Source organism: Lepidochelys kempii, chromosome 1 (assembly GCF_965140265.1).
Source record: "Lepidochelys kempii isolate rLepKem1 chromosome 1, rLepKem1.hap2, whole genome shotgun sequence".
Lineage (NCBI taxonomy): Eukaryota > Metazoa > Chordata > Testudines > Cheloniidae > Lepidochelys > Lepidochelys kempii.
The window spans coordinates 6,582,946-6,604,710 of NC_133256.1; the positions used below are offsets into that span (position 1 = coordinate 6,582,946).

A 21,765-nucleotide genomic window follows, 5' to 3' on the forward strand; every position below is an offset into this window, starting at 1 on the left:
AAAGTGGCAATTCTTCAACAAAATAACTTCAAAAACAGACTCCAGCGAGAGACTGCTGAATTGGAATTAATTTGCAAACTGGACACCATTAACTCTAGGTTTGAATAAAGACTGGGAGTGGATGGGTCATTACACAAAGTAAAACTATTTCCCCATGTTAGTTTTTCACCCCTACTGTTTCTCATATGTTTTTGTCAACTGCTGGAAATGGCCCACCTTGATTATCACTATAAAAGGCTTTTTTTCTCTCCTGCTGGTAATAGTTCACCTTACCTGATCATTCTGTTACAGTGTGTATAGTAACACCCATTGTTTCATGTTCTCTGTGTATATAAAATCTCCCTATTGTATTTTCCACTGAGTGCATCCAATGAAGTAAGCTGTAGCTCACAAAAGCTTATGCTCAAATAAATGTTAGTCTTTAAGGGGTCACAAGTACTCCTTTTCTTTTTCTAGAGATGAGTAACCATAATTACAAGTAATGTGGGGGACTTTGGGTAGGCTCCTGGTAATCACTTAAGCCTTGATTTGTTTGGTGCTGTACAAGGTACAAAAATAAAAATGTCTAGTGCTTAGTAACTTGCAGCATAAAGCTACAGATGGGATGCAGTGGGAGATAGAGAAGGGATATAACTTTTTCTTAACATTAGCTACTCACTAGTTATAAATGGCACCAGTTTTTTAATTAGTAAGAATGGTTACCTGCATCGGGTGGCTTAATCTTGTGCATGTAAGAGAGGATTTGGTTCAATTTAGGCAGAAGAGTACTTTTACAGGAGGATGGGAGAGTCTGTCATCTCCAACTCATCCAGAAGGGAGCCTGGTTTAAAAATAAAAATTGAGGTTGGTTGTATGTTAAACCAGTTGTGGGTGGGGAAGGGAACTAGCAGGAGCTGAAAAGCCCTTAGATTAGATAAACTCTAGGGATATCAGTAGTAGAGGAAGTTGCTGTAATGGTATGTGAGTTAGGGGCAAGGGAGAATTGGAAAGGCGAGTGTCAAGAGACTCAAATGTCAATGGTTTACTGTAGGAAAGAGAAGTTAGGTTATAGAAGTGGATGCAGCACTATTGATTGTCAATGTCTGGGTGGCAGGAACTAGGGTAAAACTAGACATCTCAGGTCAATGGAATGTAAGCATATTTTTATCACTATACGTAGAAAATAATGTAGTGTGGGTGTACTACTAGCCTTTGGAGCTAGACCCTGATGGACAAATTGGAACAGGGGCAAATATCTGTTAACAGTGATTGACTTCAACTAAGTTCAGAGAAATTGATTGAACATCACTTAGGAACGTGGTTGGAAGCCGCCTGGTTTTTTTTTTTTTTAAGCTATAAAAGATGATTGGTACAGATTGTTCTGGAGCAAAGGAATGGCTGTTACTCACTTAGATCTTGGTTTGAGGGCCCTGTCTATGTAAGGAGAATTTTTTGATATACACCCCCTACTAACATCAATTCAGCTCCATCAGCCTTTTATTTTGTTAACACCCTAGTGTAGCTAAGCTACTGACTGCTGCCACACTCAAGTACTTCGGCATCAAGCTACTCGGAGCAGGTCAGTTTGGGACCGTGCTTAAAACAGTGGTATGAGCCAATGGGTTATCTTCTATACTGAGTTGCTGATGCAGGAGTTAGCCATATTAAGAAAATTTTCCTAGTGGAGACATGGCCTTAGTAACCCTAATTATCATTCTTGTGGGATCATACCAAGCAATACTACTGGCACACTAAGCTTCAGGAAGAGCTGTTTCAGGAAAGTGAGGAAGCTATAAGCCTAAAGGGAAAAGTTAGGAAGTTAAAATTGAATTGCCATTTAGGCTGCTCAGGATCAATGTAACCAAAGAAGGAATCTCAGCAACTTCAGAACTAGGAAGTACAGGTGACATAGAAATTAGTATATACGGGAAGGTATAAAAGTTTGGCCTAAATGAAGAAACATCCATAGTTAGAGAGCTTATTCTTTCACTCTCCCACTTCCCTGGTCCTTCTCGCATGAACAGAGAGCAACAATACCCAAAGTCTGAAGGTGCAAACAATTCGATATTTATTGGGGTGAACTTCCAGCAAGCTTAAATAAAAGTTCCTTTTTCCTTATTTTCGAATCCCAACTTACTTCCTGTTTGCCCCTAATTTATATAGTAATATTCTTAGCTATACCTTAACCAATCAAGGTGGGCCATTTCCAGCACAAATCCAGGGTTTAACAAGAACGTCTGGGGGGGCGGGGGGGGTAGGAAAAAACAAGGGGAAGTAAGTTACCTTGCATAATGACTTAGCCACTCCCAGTCTCTATTCAAGCCTAAGTTAATTGTATCCAATTTGCAAATGAATTCCAATTCAACAGTTTCTCGCTGGAATTCATTTGCAAATTGGATACAATTAACTTAGGCTTGAATAGAGACTGGGAGTGGCTAAGTCATTATGCAAGGTAACTTACTTCCCCTTGTTTTTTCCTACCCCCCCGTCCCCCCCAGACGTTCTTGTTAAACCCTGGATTTGTGCTGGAAATGGCCCAACTTGATTATCATACACATTGTAAGGAGAGTGATCACTTTAGATAAGCTATTACCAGCAGGATAGTGGGATGGGAGGAGGTATTTTTTCATGCTTTGTGTGTATATAAAAAAATCTTCTACACTTTCCACCGTATGCATCCGATGAAGTGAGTTGTAGCTCACGAAAGCTTATGCTCAAATAAATTGGTTAGTCTCTAAGGTGCCACAAGTACTCCTTTTCTTTTTGCAAAGACATAAGAGTTTCCCAGCTGTGTCTATTGATAAGTGAGTTCTTACCAGACAGAAAACTATCAACCTCAATTTCCTCTTACATCTTCCAGGCACTTCCCTTTCTCTGGAGGTGATAGGCACTATCAGGACAGGATTGTATTCCTAACAGCCCAGTAGCACCTTCTTTCACTGTGACTGCTTTGGAATGTGCGGATGTCACCGGTCGCTTCCCAGCTTATGCCTCTGTCACTTAGCCAAAGGCCTTAGCCTAAGAACAGGGCCTCAGACTGTCACAGTAAGAGAAGGACCTTACACTGGCAGACAGTGATTTTGATTCTTTCTTTTATACCTCTAACTAGCCAAGTGATAAGAATACACCTAAATTCTTAAAGTACAGGCCTTTGCAGACAGGCCTAACATCCATGAAGTAAATTAAGCTAAACCAGAAAAAAGACACTTATTCTGGAATCAGAGGGTCCCCACATGGAGTTACTCTGGAATAGCTGTTATGGTTTAAATCAACATCCTGCCTTATTTTTGAATAACAAGCCATAAGAAGCCTGTAGAACTCAATGAATCATTCCTTGTCTACACAAGAGAAGTCTACTGTGCGAAGAACTTGTTTCCTATGCTTGTGTGGATGTGATTTGTTTTGATGTGCCAAATACCATTTGGATTACAAAAAGAAAAGGACAGGTTTCAGAGTAACAGCCGTGTTAGTCTGTATTCGCAAAAAGAAAAGGAGTACTTGTGGCACCTTAGAGACTAATCAATTTATTTGAGCGTCTGAAACCTGTCATTTGGATTACACTTGCTTCCAGCAGAGCCTAATATCAGTTTAGTTTGAACTTTCAGTCTGCACCAGTTCTGGATAACGTTTCCCACTATTCTACTAAAGCGTACTGGTGGCTTTCTGAAATCTAGAATGCATTGGTTCTAGAAACTCTGGGTTAGGTAGCCAGAAAGCACTGCAGTTGACAGTTTAAAATGGCAGTAGTAGGAGTATGTAACAATTGCAATGCTTCTGAACATGAAGTCCGCATGGGTAGAGCGGACACACTGAACTATTTAAACTGATACCATTAGAGAATCAGAATAATAGAAATGTAGGATTTTAAGTGACCTCAAAAAGTCATTTAGTCCATCTACCTGCTCCGAGGTGGAACCAAGTATACCTAGACCATCCCTGATAGGTATTAGTCCAGTCTGTTTCTTAAAAGCCTCCAATGATGGGGAATCCAAAACCTCCCTTAGAAGCCTATTCAGCAACTTAATTATTCTCACAGTTAGCTTTTTTCTAATATCTAACCTAAATCTCCTTTCTTGTACATTAAGCCCATTACTACTTGTCCTACCTTCAATGGGCATAGAAAATGATTGATAGCCATCCTTAACATATTTCAGAACCGTTATCAGGCCCCTTCTCCATTTCTCAGGACCAAATATGCCCGTTTTTTAAGACTTTCTTCATTGGTTAGGTTTCTTTAAACTTTTTATTCTTTTTATTGCTTTCCTCTGGACTTTCTCCAGTTTATCCACACCTTTCTTAAAGTGTGGTGCCCGAAACTGGACACAGAACTCCAGCTGTGGCCTCACAGTGCTGAATAGAGTTGGACACTTACTTCCTGTAGTCTGTTGGGGGGGGTGTGTGCGCGTGCGCGCGCACTTCCTATATACTATGCTGGCTCTGTATAGATAGCTGACCCAGCAGACCTCAGTCGAACTTCCCAAAAAGACCACAGACTTGGTTCCGTAGTGAAGGCACTCGGCCAAGTTTATTGTCAACGAAGCATGGTCCTAGCTCCCCGGATCAATGTCTACATTTGCACTAGCACATGTATGCCTGCGACAGTGTACGTGGCTCAGTGAGTGGTAGGACTTTTCATTCCCCCTTTGGTTGGACAAAGACACACCCTCTGTGACCCCCTTTTTATACACTGTTACAAATAAGTTATGTATTGCCCCTTTACCTTGTACATGTTGGTTTGATCAAAACATCTCTATCCATCACCCTGTCATCCTAACCTTATCTTTAAGAGGGGCCAGTGTGTTCTTATATCATCTTCAGGGAGTATGTTTACACCATAACTTTGTTTCAGGGTGTTCTGGTCCTACCCTTCTGGAGTGTGTTTACTTGAAGACTTAGTGCCTAAGAGTGCTTGTGTTTTTGCAGTGTCAGACCTGTTGTTCCAAGTTCATGTATTGGACAGTGCACCTTCAGTCAGGCATCTGCTTTGTAACTGGGCAGGGCCTGACTTGGCCTGACTCTTGCTCTCTCTGCTTTCTCTCAGCAAGGCTTGACTTTAGTTCAGGCCTCAGGCCTAGACTATTTTTTTTTTTTTTTTTTTTTTGTAACGGCATCATAGCTGTGTCAAAACAGTTCAGTTCTTTAGTCTAGGTATGGCCTTTTGTCACAAGGGTGTAAAGGAGACAAGCAGAGGATAAGGAGACTACAGAGAAGCTAATATTGCTATGTATGTCGTCTTCATGCAGGATAATAGGAGGAGTGGGGGAAAGCATGTCATCTGCAGAGTAACCAGGGGATAGGCAAAGGTGAGATTTTCAGAGTGTTTTTTTTTTGTTTTTTGTTAATGTTGGGGAGCAACTTAAGAACTTGGCTGGCAATAAATTGCTGTGACTGGATGTTCCTCAGGGGAGAACTTTGAAGAAACTAAAGAAAAAGTTGTTGAACTGCTAACAGTTTATCATTAAATTATACCATACATTTGGCACTCTATCAACATGCTGACTGTGAATTGTTCTTTAGAAGACTCCTGAGATAATAGGCATCTTTGAGGTGTCTCTTCATTAGGAAACATAAGAGACAAGGTAGGTGAAGTAATATCTTTTATTGGACCAACTTTTGTTGGAGTGAGAAACAAGCTTTTGAGCTTACACAGAACTCTTCTTCAAGTCAAGCTTTGTGTAAGCTCAAAAGCTTGTGTGTAACAGAAGTTGGTGCAATAAAAGATAATCACTTGCTTACCATGTCTCTCTTGATATCCTGCAACCAACATGGCTACAATAACATTGCATACAGACTAGGAAAGATAAGCAGTCTTCTGCACCATTGTACACGTAACCAGTGTTGGAAATAGTAGCACAGACAGGGCTTAGGCATTTTTTATGACAGTGGTAAAAATACCTGCATCCTGGTCTGTCACAAATGTAATGTGAGTACACTGCCTTTCCATTTCCTGCGTCTTGTTTGAGGTATTCAACAACTAGAATACTTGGAGTAAGAATAGAGAGTGTGTCAATTCTCATTATAGAACGCTTTTTTTATTGGTATGTTTAAGATAACTTGACTGAAGTGGGTATGTATATCATCACAGAAGTATATTTGAATGTTGCAAGTTCTGGACCTCGCACCTGGGGAAATGCAGTGGAGCAGGTGGTGTTCAAAATGTCCTGGTGGAAATAGTTTGGATGCCAGCATGCAGGTGAAATTGTCAGAAGAGGTGAAAAAATATAGCTTACTCCTTGGTTATCACAGTGTACAGAATGTAAAAAAACAAACAGAAAACTTAGCAGACATCTACCAATTCTAAGTAAGAAACTTATGAATGGGGCCAGGCATCACCACTGAAGTCCAAGGACAGCAATGTCCTGGTAAAGTTCTGTCCCCTGCTGTCCTCAGATGCTGTAGGTGTTGGGGGTACTTCTGGAATTTCTGCCATCGTTCTTGGAGGGCTTTGGTTGCTTTGTATCAGCTTCTAGCTAGTAAGGGTCTGAAATTTGAACATTCCCCTCTCTCCAACTGCTTGAAAGGAGAGTGAGGTCCCTCCTCATTCTCAAAGCCTCCTGGCAGCTCTAAGGGGAGTGATCTTTGTTCTTCTCCCTCCATAGCCTTTTTTGTTTTTTTTGGGAGGGAGGTTCCTCCTACCTTGTGAATAATTACAGTGCCTGCCTCTGTTGCTGATGATCTGCTCAAGAAATAGTCTGAAATTATCATGATTTTACAGTTACTGCTGCCCATAGTGATCTAAATAGCACCAGCAAAACTGCCCAGGGTGTCATTAATTCACTGTTCAGTAAAGCTGTGAACAGCAACTGAGGCACTAGAGATTTTTGTCTTTGGACCAATGAGAATGTTGTATTGGTTATTCTTGTCTCACGTGTAGAGGGTTCTTGGTAACCATAATTAGATTAAAACTCTCTTGGTGAAAGCTTAAATTCTACAGAAACTGATATTTTAGACTCCTGGATGAAGCTACTTGGCTCATTGCAGGTTGCAAGTATAATGGACAGGAGCAGGGCCTATAAAGGCTTTAAGTGGAACTTTATATTGGTCTTGCATGACAAGCTGGTAACATTTTAACCCAATTAGCTTCTTCAGTGACTTTTCAAAGACTGAAACTTCCCATGATGTTGCTCAGGTTATGTGACCTTTCTTGGATTCCTACCTCGTAACTGAATTTCTGACTGTCCTGAAGAATGATTCTTGCATAATGCAGGATTTCATCTTGGGTTGATGTATTTTGTGACTTAGGTATTCAAGTGTTCTGAACTTCAGTGCCACTGACTTTGGATGTAAAGAAGCTCAGAAGTTACTTCTCAAAATTGGGTTTGGATGAATCACTGAATTATGATTTCTTTCCAGGTTTATGAAAACCTGATACATCTTGAAAATGTTTAACAAATCATTTGGAACTCCGTTTGGAGGCAGCGCTGGTGGCTTTGGGACTACTTCAACATTTGGACAAAGTAAGTAATAGAGCTACCATTGTGTGTTGTTTTTCTTCATTTAAAAAAAAAAATACTGGTAGTGGAAATGGTAATCGGAAGTAATCTGCAAATTGGAACTGTAAACTACAGATAAAGAGAAATTAATGGGGGCGGGAATTAGTTGGACAAGATAGAGTTTTGTATTCTTTAACTGACACATTAAACTGAACTGGATTCAAAAGTTGGTTTTCATGCACTGGCAAACAAATTAAGTGGATGATGTAATAGTTCTGTAATTCCGTGTGTACTCAGCAAAGTGATCACTGGGTAGCTACAGTAGTGATTCTAATGGTGGACTAAGTCCAATCTTCAAAGGCAGTTCCATCATATTGGGGTTGAGGTACATTAGAAAGACAATGAGGGGGAAGGGCACACTATTGCTGCGCATGGTGAAGAATCTTTGGAATCTGTTGAGCCTACCAACCAGGATGCAAAATAGTTCTATTATAAACAGGACATGCTTATCCTTTACGGATTTCTAATGTTCTTGTACTGGCTTAATGGCTGATAAAATGCATTGCAATGTTTCTAGATTTTCATTAATAAGCTTTATGTATTGCTTGCTGTCAAATCTAGCTATTCAGTTAAGGAGTGAAAGTAATGCCAAATGTTAAAGTAAACGATGGAAATCTCTACATTTCAGTATGGAACAGGAATCTTTGTATTCCAACAGAAATGACTGACACTAAATACTCTTGTAGTACTTCATTTTTTCCAGAGTGCTGTAAAAATATTAAATTGCATGACACAGGTGGAAAACGGAGACGGTGATTTGTTCATAGTCATGGAGCAAGTAACTAGGGGAAGCTGGGAGTACAGCAGGAGTATGTGGCTCCTGTGTGTATGTGCCCTTCTCCTTATACAAGTTCTGTTGTTGTTGTGTAGATGCGGGCTTTGGTACTACCAGTGGAGGAGCGTTCGGAACATCAGCCTTTGGGTCAAACAATAACACAGGAAGCCTCTTTGGGAACACACAGACTAAACCAGGTATAGCTGAAGTTGCTGTATAACTGAGTTCTCAGTAACCAGAATTCATCACTCTAACTTATTCACACAGTGTTGTTGAAAACAGCTGTTTTAACTTTAATCCTGTTGTGTATCCTGGTTTCAGGAGGATTGTTTGGTTCAAGTACGTTTAGCCAGCCAGCCACCTCCTCCACAAGCACTGGCTTTGGGTTTGGAACATCAACTGGAACTTCCAACAGCCTGTTTGGGACTGCCAGCACTGGTGGAGGTCTCTTTTCATCCCAGAATAATGCCTTTGCTCAGAATAAACCGGCTGGATTTGGAAGTGAGTAGAAACTACTGCATGTTTTCCAGCTCTGGTTTCTTGCTTTAAGTAAACATTGAAGGACAAAGGTTAAACTAGCATGAAACACATGGTTGAACAAATGGTGCAGATTGATGATAACTGTGCCTTCTTCACTACCTTTTCCCTGAAGCTTTGCCAACAATAGCATTTACTGAGATCCACAGTACTCCTAGGTGAACTGGTCTGCTGTTTATATAATAAAATCTGGTGCTAGGACTCTGGGACATGGATCTCAAATACATTGGCTGATATTACTGTTTGCAGTTTGTCCAGTTATAAGACTTGATCTTCCTATTGGATTAGTTTCAGTTTAGTTTTTAATCCTTGCACCAGTGTTCTTTCTAGTACAGGAATAAAATCACTATTTAATCCTCTGGCACTAGCATGTTAGAAACTCCTGTTATGAAACGTATAGCAAAAGGCTCCCTTTACAGCACAACACAGCCCTTGGAGTTGCTACCACAAATTCTTCTGAGCCAGAGGAGTTACTCCTCGCCCCTGCTTCCCCAAGGGACCAAGTTAATTCCTGAACTGTATGCGAGTCACTTCCATTGCCTCTTGAATTAATCTTCATGCGCAAGTTCTGTGCACATAGCGCACAACTTCCCTGTTTGTTGCCAGGAGCAGAGTGAAACTGGCTAGGATTTTATGTTCTCCATTTCTCAGTCAGTGGAATGTAGAGTACAGGCTTGATCTTCTGTTATAGAATACTGCTTCAGGGGAATGTAAATGTAGGGTTCCTGCATTGGTATAAATCCCCAATAGCAATGTTTTTACTTATTCCACTGATGCTCCTTTAGTGCCTTATGAAAAGCTTTCAGAGAATCTCTTGAAAGCTTCTAGAGGATCAAGAAGCTTGTAGGTAATACAGGGAGTGTTAGATCAGGAACTTGAGGAGTTTTCCAAACAGGAGATGGTCATTAGAAAAGCAGGATGACATCTGTGCCAGACAAGATTAAACTTGAGTCCTGTTTTCTTAATATCATGGTGGTAGGTAGTTCTACATTATCGTGGATTAGTTTGTGACAGATCCTTGATCCCACCTGTGTGCATTGATTCTGGCTGTTTTTTGCCACTGTAAGAGCATTGTTTGCATATAACTTAAGGCAGCTGTATCACAGTCTCCCACAAATACGCATTCTGTTTGACGGACAATGTAGTCTCTTCCCCAAAGAGGTTACCCTAAGTTAGGATGTAATGTGAAGAAATAGTAGCACAATAAGGGTTGGGGTTTGGGGGCTGCAATCTAAATATCTAGACAAGGTCATGTGGTTGTCTTGGTCTGTTCTTACCTATTTAACCACTGTTGATCTATAGGTTATATACATGACTGTCTCACGAAACCTATCCCAAGTTTGTCCTCAACCAATGAAGTTGTGAGCTATTTCAAAGGCATCTAAGTGGTATATGAAAGGAGGAGACGGAAGAAAAGCCTTTACGCTTAAATGGATGGTTCTGAAACTTAACTCTCTGTCAAATCTCAGTACTCTAGTGTGGTCTGAATAAAATAATTGGGTTGTAGTTCTTAAAAAAGCACACTTGCAAAATCTCAAATGACTTTTATTTTAGTATGGATTTTTTTTCTTATTTACAGACTTTGGAACGAGTACCAGCAGTGGAGGTCTCTTTGGAACCACTAACACTGCCTCCAATCCTTTTGGGGGTACATCTGGCTCTCTCTTTGGGCCAACTAGCTTTACTGCTGCTCCAACTGGGACTACCATTAAATTTAATGTAAGTGCTGTTTATTTTCTGAAGGCCTAACTTCTGCTTACTGTAGGGAACTGTACGTTCTGCTATTCTTTACTTAAAATGTTGGCTTGCTAGGACCTGTGGAATAAAATAACTGATTCATAGGCAGTTGTAGAAGGCATGTGCGCTTCAGTAGAACTATTGCAGTGGAGGCAGCTTGTGCAAGCAGTTGTCCAGAAATAATTCACCAGCTTACTTTGGTATGGAAAAATCTTGCATTATTGTATGGGAAACATGGATTAACTCTCATCTAGACTTGTTAGAGCTGCATAGACCTAGAGCTTGTCTGAATTCTTGCCTAACAGACTTTATTACTAGCTGTCATTTAAAATAGAATTTTCAGAGGGCTGACAAATGTTAAAATTCTATTGCAACTCTTGTATAATCAGGACTAAATTCTGACTAATAGCAGTGGAGACTAAGCTTTCTTGGTATGTGTTAATGGTATATTGTCCCCTTTAGAGTCAGCACAGCTCTAGAAAGATTAGTTGAAACACTAAGACTCTTTCTAGATTACTCTTTGGATGAGGCCCCTTTAAGAGGTGTCTGGAATAAATGGTCCTGAAGATTCTGTGGCAGTTGAGAAGTGAATGATGGTCCGAAAGAGGAGAAACTGCAAAAATGGGGTAATAGTGAAATGGTTCAACCTCTGTGTCTGCCCTGGAGGGCAGCTGAGGATGCGGAGCATCCTGCCAAACGCCCCTATGACTGATATTTACAAATTTAAAGAGGGTTGAGAGTGCACACAACGTACTGCAGCATCCTAATAGAAATGGAGACTTTTCACTGAAACCGTCTTTCAGGAAATGATGAACTTCAAAAGAATGGACATAATAGTGAAGACAAACTTGAGCATATGTGATCCTCCCTAGGATAGGGAGAAAGGTTGTTGGGGATAACTTTCAAAGGGTTTAGAGAACTATGTCAGAATTCTGGGCACATGTTGCCTTTAAAAATTGCAAACTAAAAGGGAAAATTGCACTGAGTTCTGAGAATTCCTCTGGGGAATTTACTGTGCTGATTGCTGTTGAAGGCCACAGCTACATATAGCACCGTGCTGCACCATTCCAGTTCCTGTACTAAATTTAGGCTTTGTATTTAGGCAGTATGTATCTGGACAGTAGAAATTTACACTTATAAAAACATAGGTGGACATGAAACAAATTGAGTATCTAACTCTTTTCTTGCAGCCACCAACCGGCACAGATACTATGGTAAAATCTGGAGTTAGCACTAACATCAGCACTAAGCACCAGTGTATTACTGCTATGAAGGAGTATGAAAGCAAATCCCTAGAGGTCAGTCAAATCGAAGATTTAAATTTTCTTGCTGCCTCCCTCACTAAGCTTTCGTCTTATGACTTATATGGTATATGAACATCCTGACATTAGGTCCATACAATACATTAAAATATTTAATCTTCAGCACCTGCATAATTTTAATGATGATATTCTTTGAAAGCTGTTAATGTTCTAAAGTGATATATACTGTGGCAGGCTAACTTGTCATCAGTAGAGCAATTTGCTATTCATTTGCATCAGCTGGGCTTTTAAATGCTCAACATGGCATCCTCTACAGATCTGAAAATAACTTTTAGACTATCTTGGGATGAAAGGGAGAAACATATTGTAAAGAACAATTCTTCGTTGTAGAGGGAATGAGAGGATGATTAGCAGTTAAGGGCCGTGGAGCTCTCCGGTATTCTTTTCTTTGGGGTCTTAACTCTGAAAGCTCTTCACTTGAAAGGCAAGTTGTTTGTTTGTAAGACTTAAACAATTCTCCTAGTCAAAAGGCCCTGTTAACTTTACAAGTGGGTCATGGTTTATTTAAAAAAAAAAAAAACTTTCACAAGCTTAACATGAACTAGTGAGATGCACTTAAGGAAACGTACTGTCAGAACTGGAATTAACTTAGCATAGAATATCATGGAAACCTGTAACCCCTCTAAAGCGGCAATAAATTTTGAATGTACCTTCTGTATATGTTGGGTTTTTTTGAAGGGGCAGTTGGTGTCCAATTTCTGAGCTTAGTACATTTCAGAGCTACAACGCAATTGCTCAAACTTAGTTTGTCCCACATGGAATGACTGTAAAGAAAACTTGTATTTTTTTTGGTTAGGAACTCCGTTTGGAAGATTACCAGGCAAACAGGAAAGGGCCCTCAAATCCAGCGGTAGCAGCTGCGGGGTTATTTGGATCATCCACAGCTACGTCCAGTGCAGCTACTGGACTGTTTGGCTCCTCCACCACTAATGCAGGTTTTTCATATGGACAGAATAAAACAGCTTTTGGAACCAGTAAGTGTTGACATCGCTGCTAGCTTTACTGTCACCATAGACCTTGGTACTTAAGAATTCAAGGCAACTTACTTTTTTCACACTTTGCTCTTAGGACAGTTTACATTAGTAAACTCTCTTTATACAACTACATTATGACTGTTATCAGACTTTGGTTGTTAAACACTTGTGTTACACAAACCTTGCATCAGTTTCTACACCAGTGTAATGTCTTTTGACAGATATTGGGAGGGGATCTGGCATTACAAGAAAGCTTACAGTCCTTGTGTGCCATTAACAAAAAAAGTCACTGATAAATAGAACTCATTCATGATATTGGTAGTGTAATCAATCAAACACATGGAAGTGAAGTCTAGCCCAGTTCTTCCAACTAAAGCAGGACAAAACCCCAATAGAAAATGTACTTAACGCTTGCAGGAACTTGCTTCCTTCATTAGAGCAGAATCAGGATATTTTCTACTTCGTTAGATGAAAAACCCTAGCCTCTTGCTGCCCTCTTGGCACAAGCAGCATGTGTGTACCTCCATTGCAGGGGTCTCTTGGACCAAAGAAAATAACTGAAAACCAAGTGAATGTAATTCACTTCTGTGGTGTTACTTCCATGATTTAATTCGCCCTGTGGAGTAAACAGTCTTGTTCAAAAGTCAGTGCTAGCCCCAAACTGAAATGTGGTAGTGGGAAGAACAGCTCAAAAATAGATTAGATTGCTAACTAAGTTGCAATATAGAACTTCTGCTAACATTTCCCTACATTCAGATGTGCAATATTAGGACAGGTTTCAGAGTAACAGCCGTGTTAGTCTGTATTCGCAAAAAGAAAAGAAGTACTTGTGGCACCTTAGAGACTAACCAATTTATTTGAGCATAAGCTTTCGTGAGCTACAGCTCACTTCATCGGATGCATACTGTGGAAAGTGTAGAAGATCTTTTTATATACACAGAGACCATGAAACAATACCTCCTCCCACCCCACTTTCCTGCTGGTAATAGCTTATCTAAAGTGATCACTCTCCTTACAATGTGTATGATAATCAAGTTGGGCCATTTCCAGCACAAAACCTGGATTTGTGCTGGAAATGGCCCAACTTGATTATCATACACATTGTAAGGAGAGTGATCACTTTAGATAAGCTATTACCAGCAGGAGAGTGGGGTGGGAGGAGGTATTGTTTCATGGTCTCTGTGTATATAATGTCTTCTGCAGTTTCCACAGTATGCATCCGATGAAGTGAGCTGTAGCTCACGAAAGCTTATGCTCAAATAAATTGGTTAGTCTCTAAGGTGCCACAAGTACTCCTTTTCTTTTTGCGAATAATAGGACAGACTTGTATAACTATAAAATCAGTGACCATAAACTGAAGACAGAAACTACTGTATAAACACCAGTGAATACCTACCCCATAAAGGAGTAGGATCTTGCCTTGGGCACATTTTAAGGTTCTTGTGGATTGGGTTAAGTCAGCCATCCTAGGGTATGGTTTTCGTATATAATTCACAGCCTCACATGAGATTGGCCATATATTATTTTCTCTGTGGCCATGATGTCCTATGACTGGTTGGTCCAGAGGAACATATCGGGAAAGCTGGGGTTGAGCACAAGAGACAAACTTTTATAGGGGCTGGAGCTAGACTATAGAAATCATTGGAAATAACAATAACCTTGAACTTTATCACTTTCCAAACAAAGCGCAAAACTCATTTCTTTGGATGTGGCTTGATAAGTTTGTGTTTGTGTACTTTCAGCACTTCCTGTCAGTCACATGCAAGCAGAACTAGTCAAGTTGTTTCTCCTAGAGGCTGAAAAAGAATAAAAAATTAGTATTTAGGAGGAATTCAGACAGTCCTATGTATTGGCAGCTGTAGAAGTTGCTAGATAATAGTAGACTTAGAACTTTGATGTTGGCTGTCATCTATAAGAATTGTTGCTTTTGCCTAACCTTTGTTGGTTGGGTTGCCTTCCCTCCCCCTACGCAATCAGGCTAGTCTAGATGTTGACACCACAATCCAGTTGGTACGATACAGGTTCAGCTAACCATGTAAAAAGTGTCATTGGTCAGTCAGATCTCTAAGAGAACATTTATCACACTTGCAAGCTGTCACTCTAGAATAAATCCCAGTATTTGTTTAATACTAGCACTGATGATCACAGGCAGGTTAAAAAAAAAATCACATCTAACAGGGTACATGAAGCCATTAACTTTTTACATTTTGGATACAGTATTCATGACTTTCCACATGACACTGCTACTTGATTTTGATTTCAACCAACTATTTTAGATTACTGGTTTGAGCATTTATTTTGCTCCACTCAGTGCATGAATTTGACTCCGGGCTCTAATTCTGTAATCTGTACTCTCATTTCCTTGCCCATCATAGGTACAACTGGCTTTGGAACAGGAACAGCAGGGAGCCTTTTTGGTCAGCAGCCTCAGCAGACTACCAGTCTGTTCAGCAAACCATTTGGCCAGGCCACCACAACACAGAACACTGGCTTTTCTTTTGGGAACGCCAGTACTCTTGGACAACCAAATACAAACACGATGGTAAGAAAGGGAGAGCTAGTTGTATTTAAAGCTGTAAATTCTTCTGTAATATAGGTTGATGAAAGCATATTCCATTCAGTATCAAAGGGTTTGTCATGGCTTCTGATTATTAACTCTGATCTTCAGAGCTACTTATCTTTGCAGTAGTCCAACAAAAGTGCTATAACTGCTCTTTGGTAGAGTAGATACTAGTATTTTTTCAAACAAGATTTATGTTTGCAGGGTTTATTTGGGGCAACCCAAGCCTCACAGTCTGGAAGCCTTTTTGGAACAGCTGCCAACACAAATGCTGCCACTGGATTTGGAACAGGAACTGGAACTGGTCTCTTTGGACAAGCCAACACAGGATTTGGTGTTGGCGGTTCGGTATGTCTGTACCTTTGTAATGAAATTGATTAAGGATGTAAAAACTTCATTGTTGTTTTTAGAGACCGGCAGCAGGTTTCTGTGCATTAATGTCCCCCTGCAAAGTAGTGTGGTCTGAACCTTCAGGGTATTTCTAGTGACTTCATAAAATCACATTGCTTTTATAATTTCACTGTAATCCCAGGGAACTAGAGCCTTAACTGTTATACTAAGGGTACAATATAAAATATATAGAATGAACACAAGTCCCATGGAGGTGCTGAGCATCTGTTATAGGAACTGACTGGGAAATGGCTGGTACTGTCTAGACACGCTCAAGATGCTGGAGTATGGTGTCCAAAAGCACAAATGACAAAGGTGCCTGAGTAATTGACCTATAAAATTGGTATTGAGTGTACACTTAGGGCTTGTCTTCACTACTGGGGAGATCAGCGCTACTGTAATCGATACAGCGGGTGTTGATTTAGTAGGTCTTCACTAGACCCACTAAATCGGTGGCAGAGCACTCTGCAGTACTCCAGTCCCCGAGTACTCTAACTCTGATACTCCGGCTCCCCGAGAAGAGTAAGGTAAGTCGACTGGAGAGAATCTCCCGTTGACGCAGTGCAGTGAAGACACCAGGGTAAGTCAACCTAAGCTTCGTCAACTCCAGCCACGTTATTCACGTAGCTGGAGTAGTGTAACTTAGGTCGATTTACCCTGGTAGTGAAGACAAGCCCTTACACAAGACTAAAGTTGTTAGCAGAACCAAACCACTTTGTGTCTAGGTATCTTTGTACTACATATGACACAAGGAATAAAAATCCTATACATGTGCAGAAAAACTACTCTTATAAAATATCCTAAACGTCTGATATCACTAGTTCACATATGAATTTAATTTTACACACTTTAATATATTGGTAATGAACTTTGCTCTAACATTTACCTCCTAACACTTGACTTCAGGCCCTTGGGTTGCTAAATGAACCAAACTGTAGCAGGAGTAATACAGAATCTTGAGTGCCTTAGTGCTACGCTTCTTCAGAGCATTTGTAGGTGCTCGTAGTACTGTGGTGGGCACATTATTTAAAATAGAAATGAATTCAGCAGAATTTGGCTTTCTGTTGGTGGGTTGGATATTGAACACATTGATGCTGACTTTTTTGTTATAGACTTGTTCAATTAATTCAGCAATGGAATGGACTTTTAATTCCATCTCACTGTAGCTGTTTCAGTGTTTTCCTGACAGCCTGCCAAACCAATGCCCAAGTTTTATACACAATAGATAATGGGCCACTTCTAATTTTGGATCAGGAGATTGTTTCCCTGGCAGCCTTAAATCTACCTTGTACATAGGTAGATTACAACAGCATTTCATAGTAACATGGATGTCAGAGTTTTAAAAGCATGTTGCTCTCTTTTCAGACGCTGTTTGGTAAGCCTGCTGGATTCGGAACCACCACGACCAGTGCTCCTTCGTTTGGTACAACTTCTGGCAGCGGGCTCTTTGGTAACAAACCAACCCTGACTTTAGGAACCAATACAAACACTTCCAATTTTGGTACATATAAGAAAGTGGGATTCAGTCTCTTAAAGTTACACTGAATATACCACACACCAGGCTACTGAATCTTATACTAAATGATTGTGAATCTTAAAATTCTCAGGTAAGCTGTGCTTGATGCATATTGCTGAAGGGGAAAGCTTGAAGTCTTGGACATGGACTTGCTCCTCTTTTGTTTGTAAACTGATTTTGCATTCTATTTGTATGGGAGTTTCAGGTTCAGTATGCTTCTGTCTTCTTGCAGACTTTTTGTAGGCAGTACTCTTTGAATCAGTTGAGAGATTAAGTTTTAAAAAAATGCACCATTACTTAGTAGCAAATACCAGGTGGTGCGTAACAACATAAAACTTATAGGTATGAATGGTAATACAATATACAAATTCTCCAAGATGTTGTAAGGGTCCGGGTAAAACTTATTTTTTGTTGCAGTATCTAACTACTACATTTATAGCTGAATTAGTCACTTGTTAAATATTGGGCATTTCATTAACATTGGGTCCAAAAGTAGGTAAAGTTGAGTGAAAAGAGGGTTATTGTGTAAGATACCAAGTCAGTAGTGGTGGTCTCTTTTTTTTAAATAAGTCGCATGAAATCCGTTATCTTTTGGTTTTACAGAGTTGAGACCAAAGAAGCTGCATGCTAAAATTGAGAGAAATAGTGGCTTTAGAACTACTGAAATGTTGATTTATGTTGGCATAAAATCAAAATGTGAAATGTAATCCTCTCCCAAAAGACAGATTCAGGCCACTGTCAAATGAGCTTTGGCTGTGCAGTCCAGCAGGCATGGGATGGATTTGTTCTGGTCAGGCTTAAAGGAGGGTTCTTTGCCTTGAGAAAAGGTCAATTTTAAGTCCTGTGTTCCAGCTTTTGTAGAAGAGTAATTGGCTATCATTCTGTTTCTGGGCTGCTAATAATCTTGGTGTTGAAGCACTTGTGTTCTCTGAAGTGTATGCTTTCAGTAGCAAACAATGTTGGCTGTAGCAAGCTTCATTTTTAACTAATCTGTGATACTTGCATGGATGCAACTTGTAAGAGGATGGTAGTTTGGGATTGTATTTCTGATGTTAGTGCTGTTACTCTGACTCTGTTGCCCTTGCATGGACTAACCACCACCTTTTTAATTGGATGGCTTCACAATCTTCAATTAACCACTAATCTGCCTATTGTTAGATTTGGATTGCATTTGACTTAAATTAAAGAAATGTCATTGAACTGTGCACTCCTATGTACTTGAGTTGTGAACTGCTTTCTCAGTAAGAATCAGAGGGGTGTGTGTGTGTGGTATAAACAGTGTAAAATGGGACTTGTTTTGTCCAGTGGGGTTGAAGAAACTTTAAAACATATTGTTCTGCTGCCACATCTAGATCTTTTTCTGGTTTTCAGTAAAATCTGAAATCTCTATCTGTAATTGAAACATACCTTGGAAGGCAATACTGTTCTGTAATAGTGTTGTGCTTGAGTGGTGAACATCTATCATATTACTGTTAAAATCCTTTGTCATTGCTATCCTCTTTTGAGAAAATTTGAAGTGGCAAATGTCACACCTGCTCACTCTAAATTTATTTTCTGAAACAAGACAAAAATAGATTTCACAGGCCTTCCTTTAAGTTTTTTCTCATGTATTCATTTGTGTTCAATATTAAATATATAGAGAACAGGTTTCAGAGTAGCAGCCGTGTTGGTCTGTATTCGCAAAAAGAACAGGAGTACTTGTGGCACCTTAGAGACTAACCAATTTATTTGAGCATAAGCTTTCGTGAGCTGCAGCTCACTTCATCGGATGCATAAAGTGGAAAATACAGTGAGGAGATTTATATACACACAGACCATGAAAAAAAATGGATGTTTATCATACACATTGTAAGGAGAGTGATCACTTAAGATGAGCTATTACCAGCAGGAGAGTGGGGTGGGGGGAGCAGAAAAGTCATCTTGTTGTGGAGCTCTTCCAGAGTACCCATTAGCTTTTGGCTATTTGTCCCTATTTACTTTTCAGTAAGAACTCAATTTTTTTTAATGGCTGCTTGAAGGTATCTAATTGTGAAGACGTGTTCTCACTTGGGAGCACACTTGTCTTCCTACTGTGGCCTAGTTTGATTCTTTGCTCATTGAGGTCTGTCTTGCTGATGTGCTGTCAAGGCTGCTTTTTCATTGGTGGTCTGTAATGATAATCCGACCACTCTTCTCTCAGACCAAACTTAGACCCTATCTAGATGTCACAGAGATGCTTTTAAAAACTCTAATGTGGCTTAAAAACAGCTCATCACCATCCGAAGGCCTTAAATTCTCTTTGAGCTCTAGAAACAGCATGTGAAGTTTATTGGGTATACTAATGATGGCAAAGTTGTCCTTAGCCAGGTGATGCTTGTTCACTTACAATCCTTTACGGAGGAAGTTAAATGTTACCTTAAAAGTAGCGCACTAATTCTTTTGTACTCCTAGGTTTTGGTGCGAGCACTGCTGGGAATAGTATCTTCGGAAATAAGCCTGCAGCTGGAACTCTGGGCGCCGGACTTGGAACAGGATTTGGAACAGGTTTAAAAAAAAAAAGCCTCCAGGGGATGGCATCCATAATTGGGATTTGTTTCTAACTGTAGTAACAGCTCAGGATCTGTAGTGGCAGGTATTGGGGAAATCCAGAGACTGGACTGTCTCAGAGCAGAATGAAATTGAGTCTGCCCTTTTTGAAACATCTTTAGCACTCCGTGAAACATCCCCTCCCCTCCCCAATTCATACAAGACCTTGTACAATAGAAGATATTGGGTATTGAGGTTTCACACAGGAATGTTATGCCCTCTAGTCAGCTACAAGTTTAAGAAATTTATAATACCTTGTGGTACCTAGTCCTGTAACAACTTTCAACTCTCTGGTTAGTGAGCATTTATTTATTCTGCTTAAACCCAATCTGTATTGGAATCAAGTCTTCCTAATGTAAAATGTTTGAATGGTAGGAGCCCACCAAGGGTTAATAGTTAACTCTGTGGTTCAGAGAATGTATAGGATTAGATTAATAATTTACTCTAATGTGATCAGAACAGGAATGTATTCTTTTAATTTGTAAGAATCCACAGATAACTTACAATGAGTGCGGTAAAACTTCTTTTTGGAGTTCAACAAATGATAGTTGAGGGAATTCTTAAATGTGTGGATAAACTTAATTTGTCTGCAAGCACGTGATGGAACCTTCTGTAAACTGCTGCTGTCCTCTGTGTAGCTCTTAGTGCAGGGCAGACTTCACTATTCGGAAACACCCAGCCTAAATTAGGTGGAACACTGGGAACAGGAGCGTTTGGAGCACCTGGATTCAATACATCAACAGCCACCCTGGGCTTTGGAGCTCCCCAGCCTGCTGTGGGTAAGAGTGCAATTTACCAAGTTCAGTTACTTGAATCCAAGGTAGTGAAACAGTATCTGTTGCAGATCCTGGGCAAGAGAATGGAGTGGCTGATACAGGACTCTGTTTAGTAAAGAATTCCAAGAGAGTAATATAATTAATGCCAATCAACATGGGTTTAGGGAAGATAGATCCTGTCAAATTAACTTTTTTTTAATGAGATGACAAGTTTGGTTGATAAAAGTAATAGTGTTTGGTGGAATATACTTACCCTACAAAAGTCTCTTTGATTTCGTATTGCATGACATTTAAAAAAACAAAACCAAACCCTAGAACAATAGGAAATTAACATGGCAGACATAAGTGGATTAAAAACTGGCCACCTGATAAGTCTCAAAATGTAATTGTAAATGGGGAATCACTGATTGGGTGTATTTTTAGTGGAGTCCTGCAGTGATTGGTCCTTGGCCCTATGCTGTTTAACTTTTTAAATATCAATGGCCTGGAAGATCACTGATAAAGTTTGCAGATGGCCTAAATTGGGGAAGTGGTAAATAATGAAGACGTCACATACAGAGCAATCTGGATTGCTTGGTAAGCTAGGAACAAGCAAACTGTGTGTTTATAATGTGGGTAAATGTATACATCTAGGAACAAATAATATAGGTCATACTTAGGGTGACTCTATCCACCATGACCCCTAAATTTTTCAGAGTCCCTGCTTCCTGGGATAATCAACTGAACAAGTGAATTTCAAGGTAGTTGAACCTTCAGAGAAGGGTCTTGCACTAACATTAATCAGACTTTGAAGGGACACTGCACACTGGTGTTGAAACTAACAAGTGGAGATAACCATTAAAAGGTTCTGCCAGGCCAAATTCGGCTCCTGGCTAATCTGCACAGCTCCCTTCATTTTAGCTTTGCACAGGTGAAATGGATTTGAACTTGGTAAATAATTCCGATATACAAGAAGGAATAGAATTCAGCTGGCTTTACAGGGCTGACAGTGGTAAAAAGTCTGGTCACTGAAGTCAGCAGATACAACTGTGAATTCCCACAGGGAAAAGATCTGATAAAGAAGGGGCCACTTCTAAATGCCCTAAATGTCCTGAGATGAGTCTGAGTGCTAAATACATGATTAGAAAAGATTAACCTCTCC

General features: G+C 40.0%; 1 protein-coding gene across 5 annotated transcripts in view; it reads left to right on the forward strand.

Annotated features, from left to right (window-relative positions):
* The window catches only part of NUP98 (nucleoporin 98 and 96 precursor), a 59,135-nt gene that overhangs the window by 3,262 nt on the left and 34,108 nt on the right, over nt 1–21,765 (forward strand). For 2 of the 5 annotated variants that reach the window (XR_012157483.1, XM_073333197.1), the window contains exons 2-12: nt 7,333–7,436; nt 8,343–8,444; nt 8,569–8,748; nt 10,364–10,503; nt 11,712–11,819; nt 12,640–12,817; nt 15,193–15,359; nt 15,582–15,725; nt 17,133–17,268; nt 19,714–19,806; nt 20,487–20,627. Coding sequence is in view for 4 of the 5 variants with exons in the window: in XM_073333197.1 (XP_073189298.1) it covers nt 7,361–7,436; nt 8,343–8,444; nt 8,569–8,748; nt 10,364–10,503; nt 11,712–11,819; nt 12,640–12,817; nt 15,193–15,359; nt 15,582–15,725; nt 17,133–17,268; nt 19,714–19,806; nt 20,487–20,627 (1,465 nt within the window). In the remaining variant the exon portion in view is untranslated. Of the gene's footprint in view, nt 1–4,974; nt 5,283–7,332; nt 7,437–8,342; nt 8,445–8,568; nt 8,749–10,363; nt 10,504–10,983; nt 11,148–11,711; nt 11,820–12,639; nt 12,818–15,192; nt 15,360–15,581; nt 15,726–17,132; nt 17,269–19,713; nt 19,807–20,486; nt 20,628–21,765 lie in introns of those variants that run through there. The other 3 variants (XM_073333207.1, XM_073333213.1, XM_073333228.1) reach the window with 3 other exon arrangements.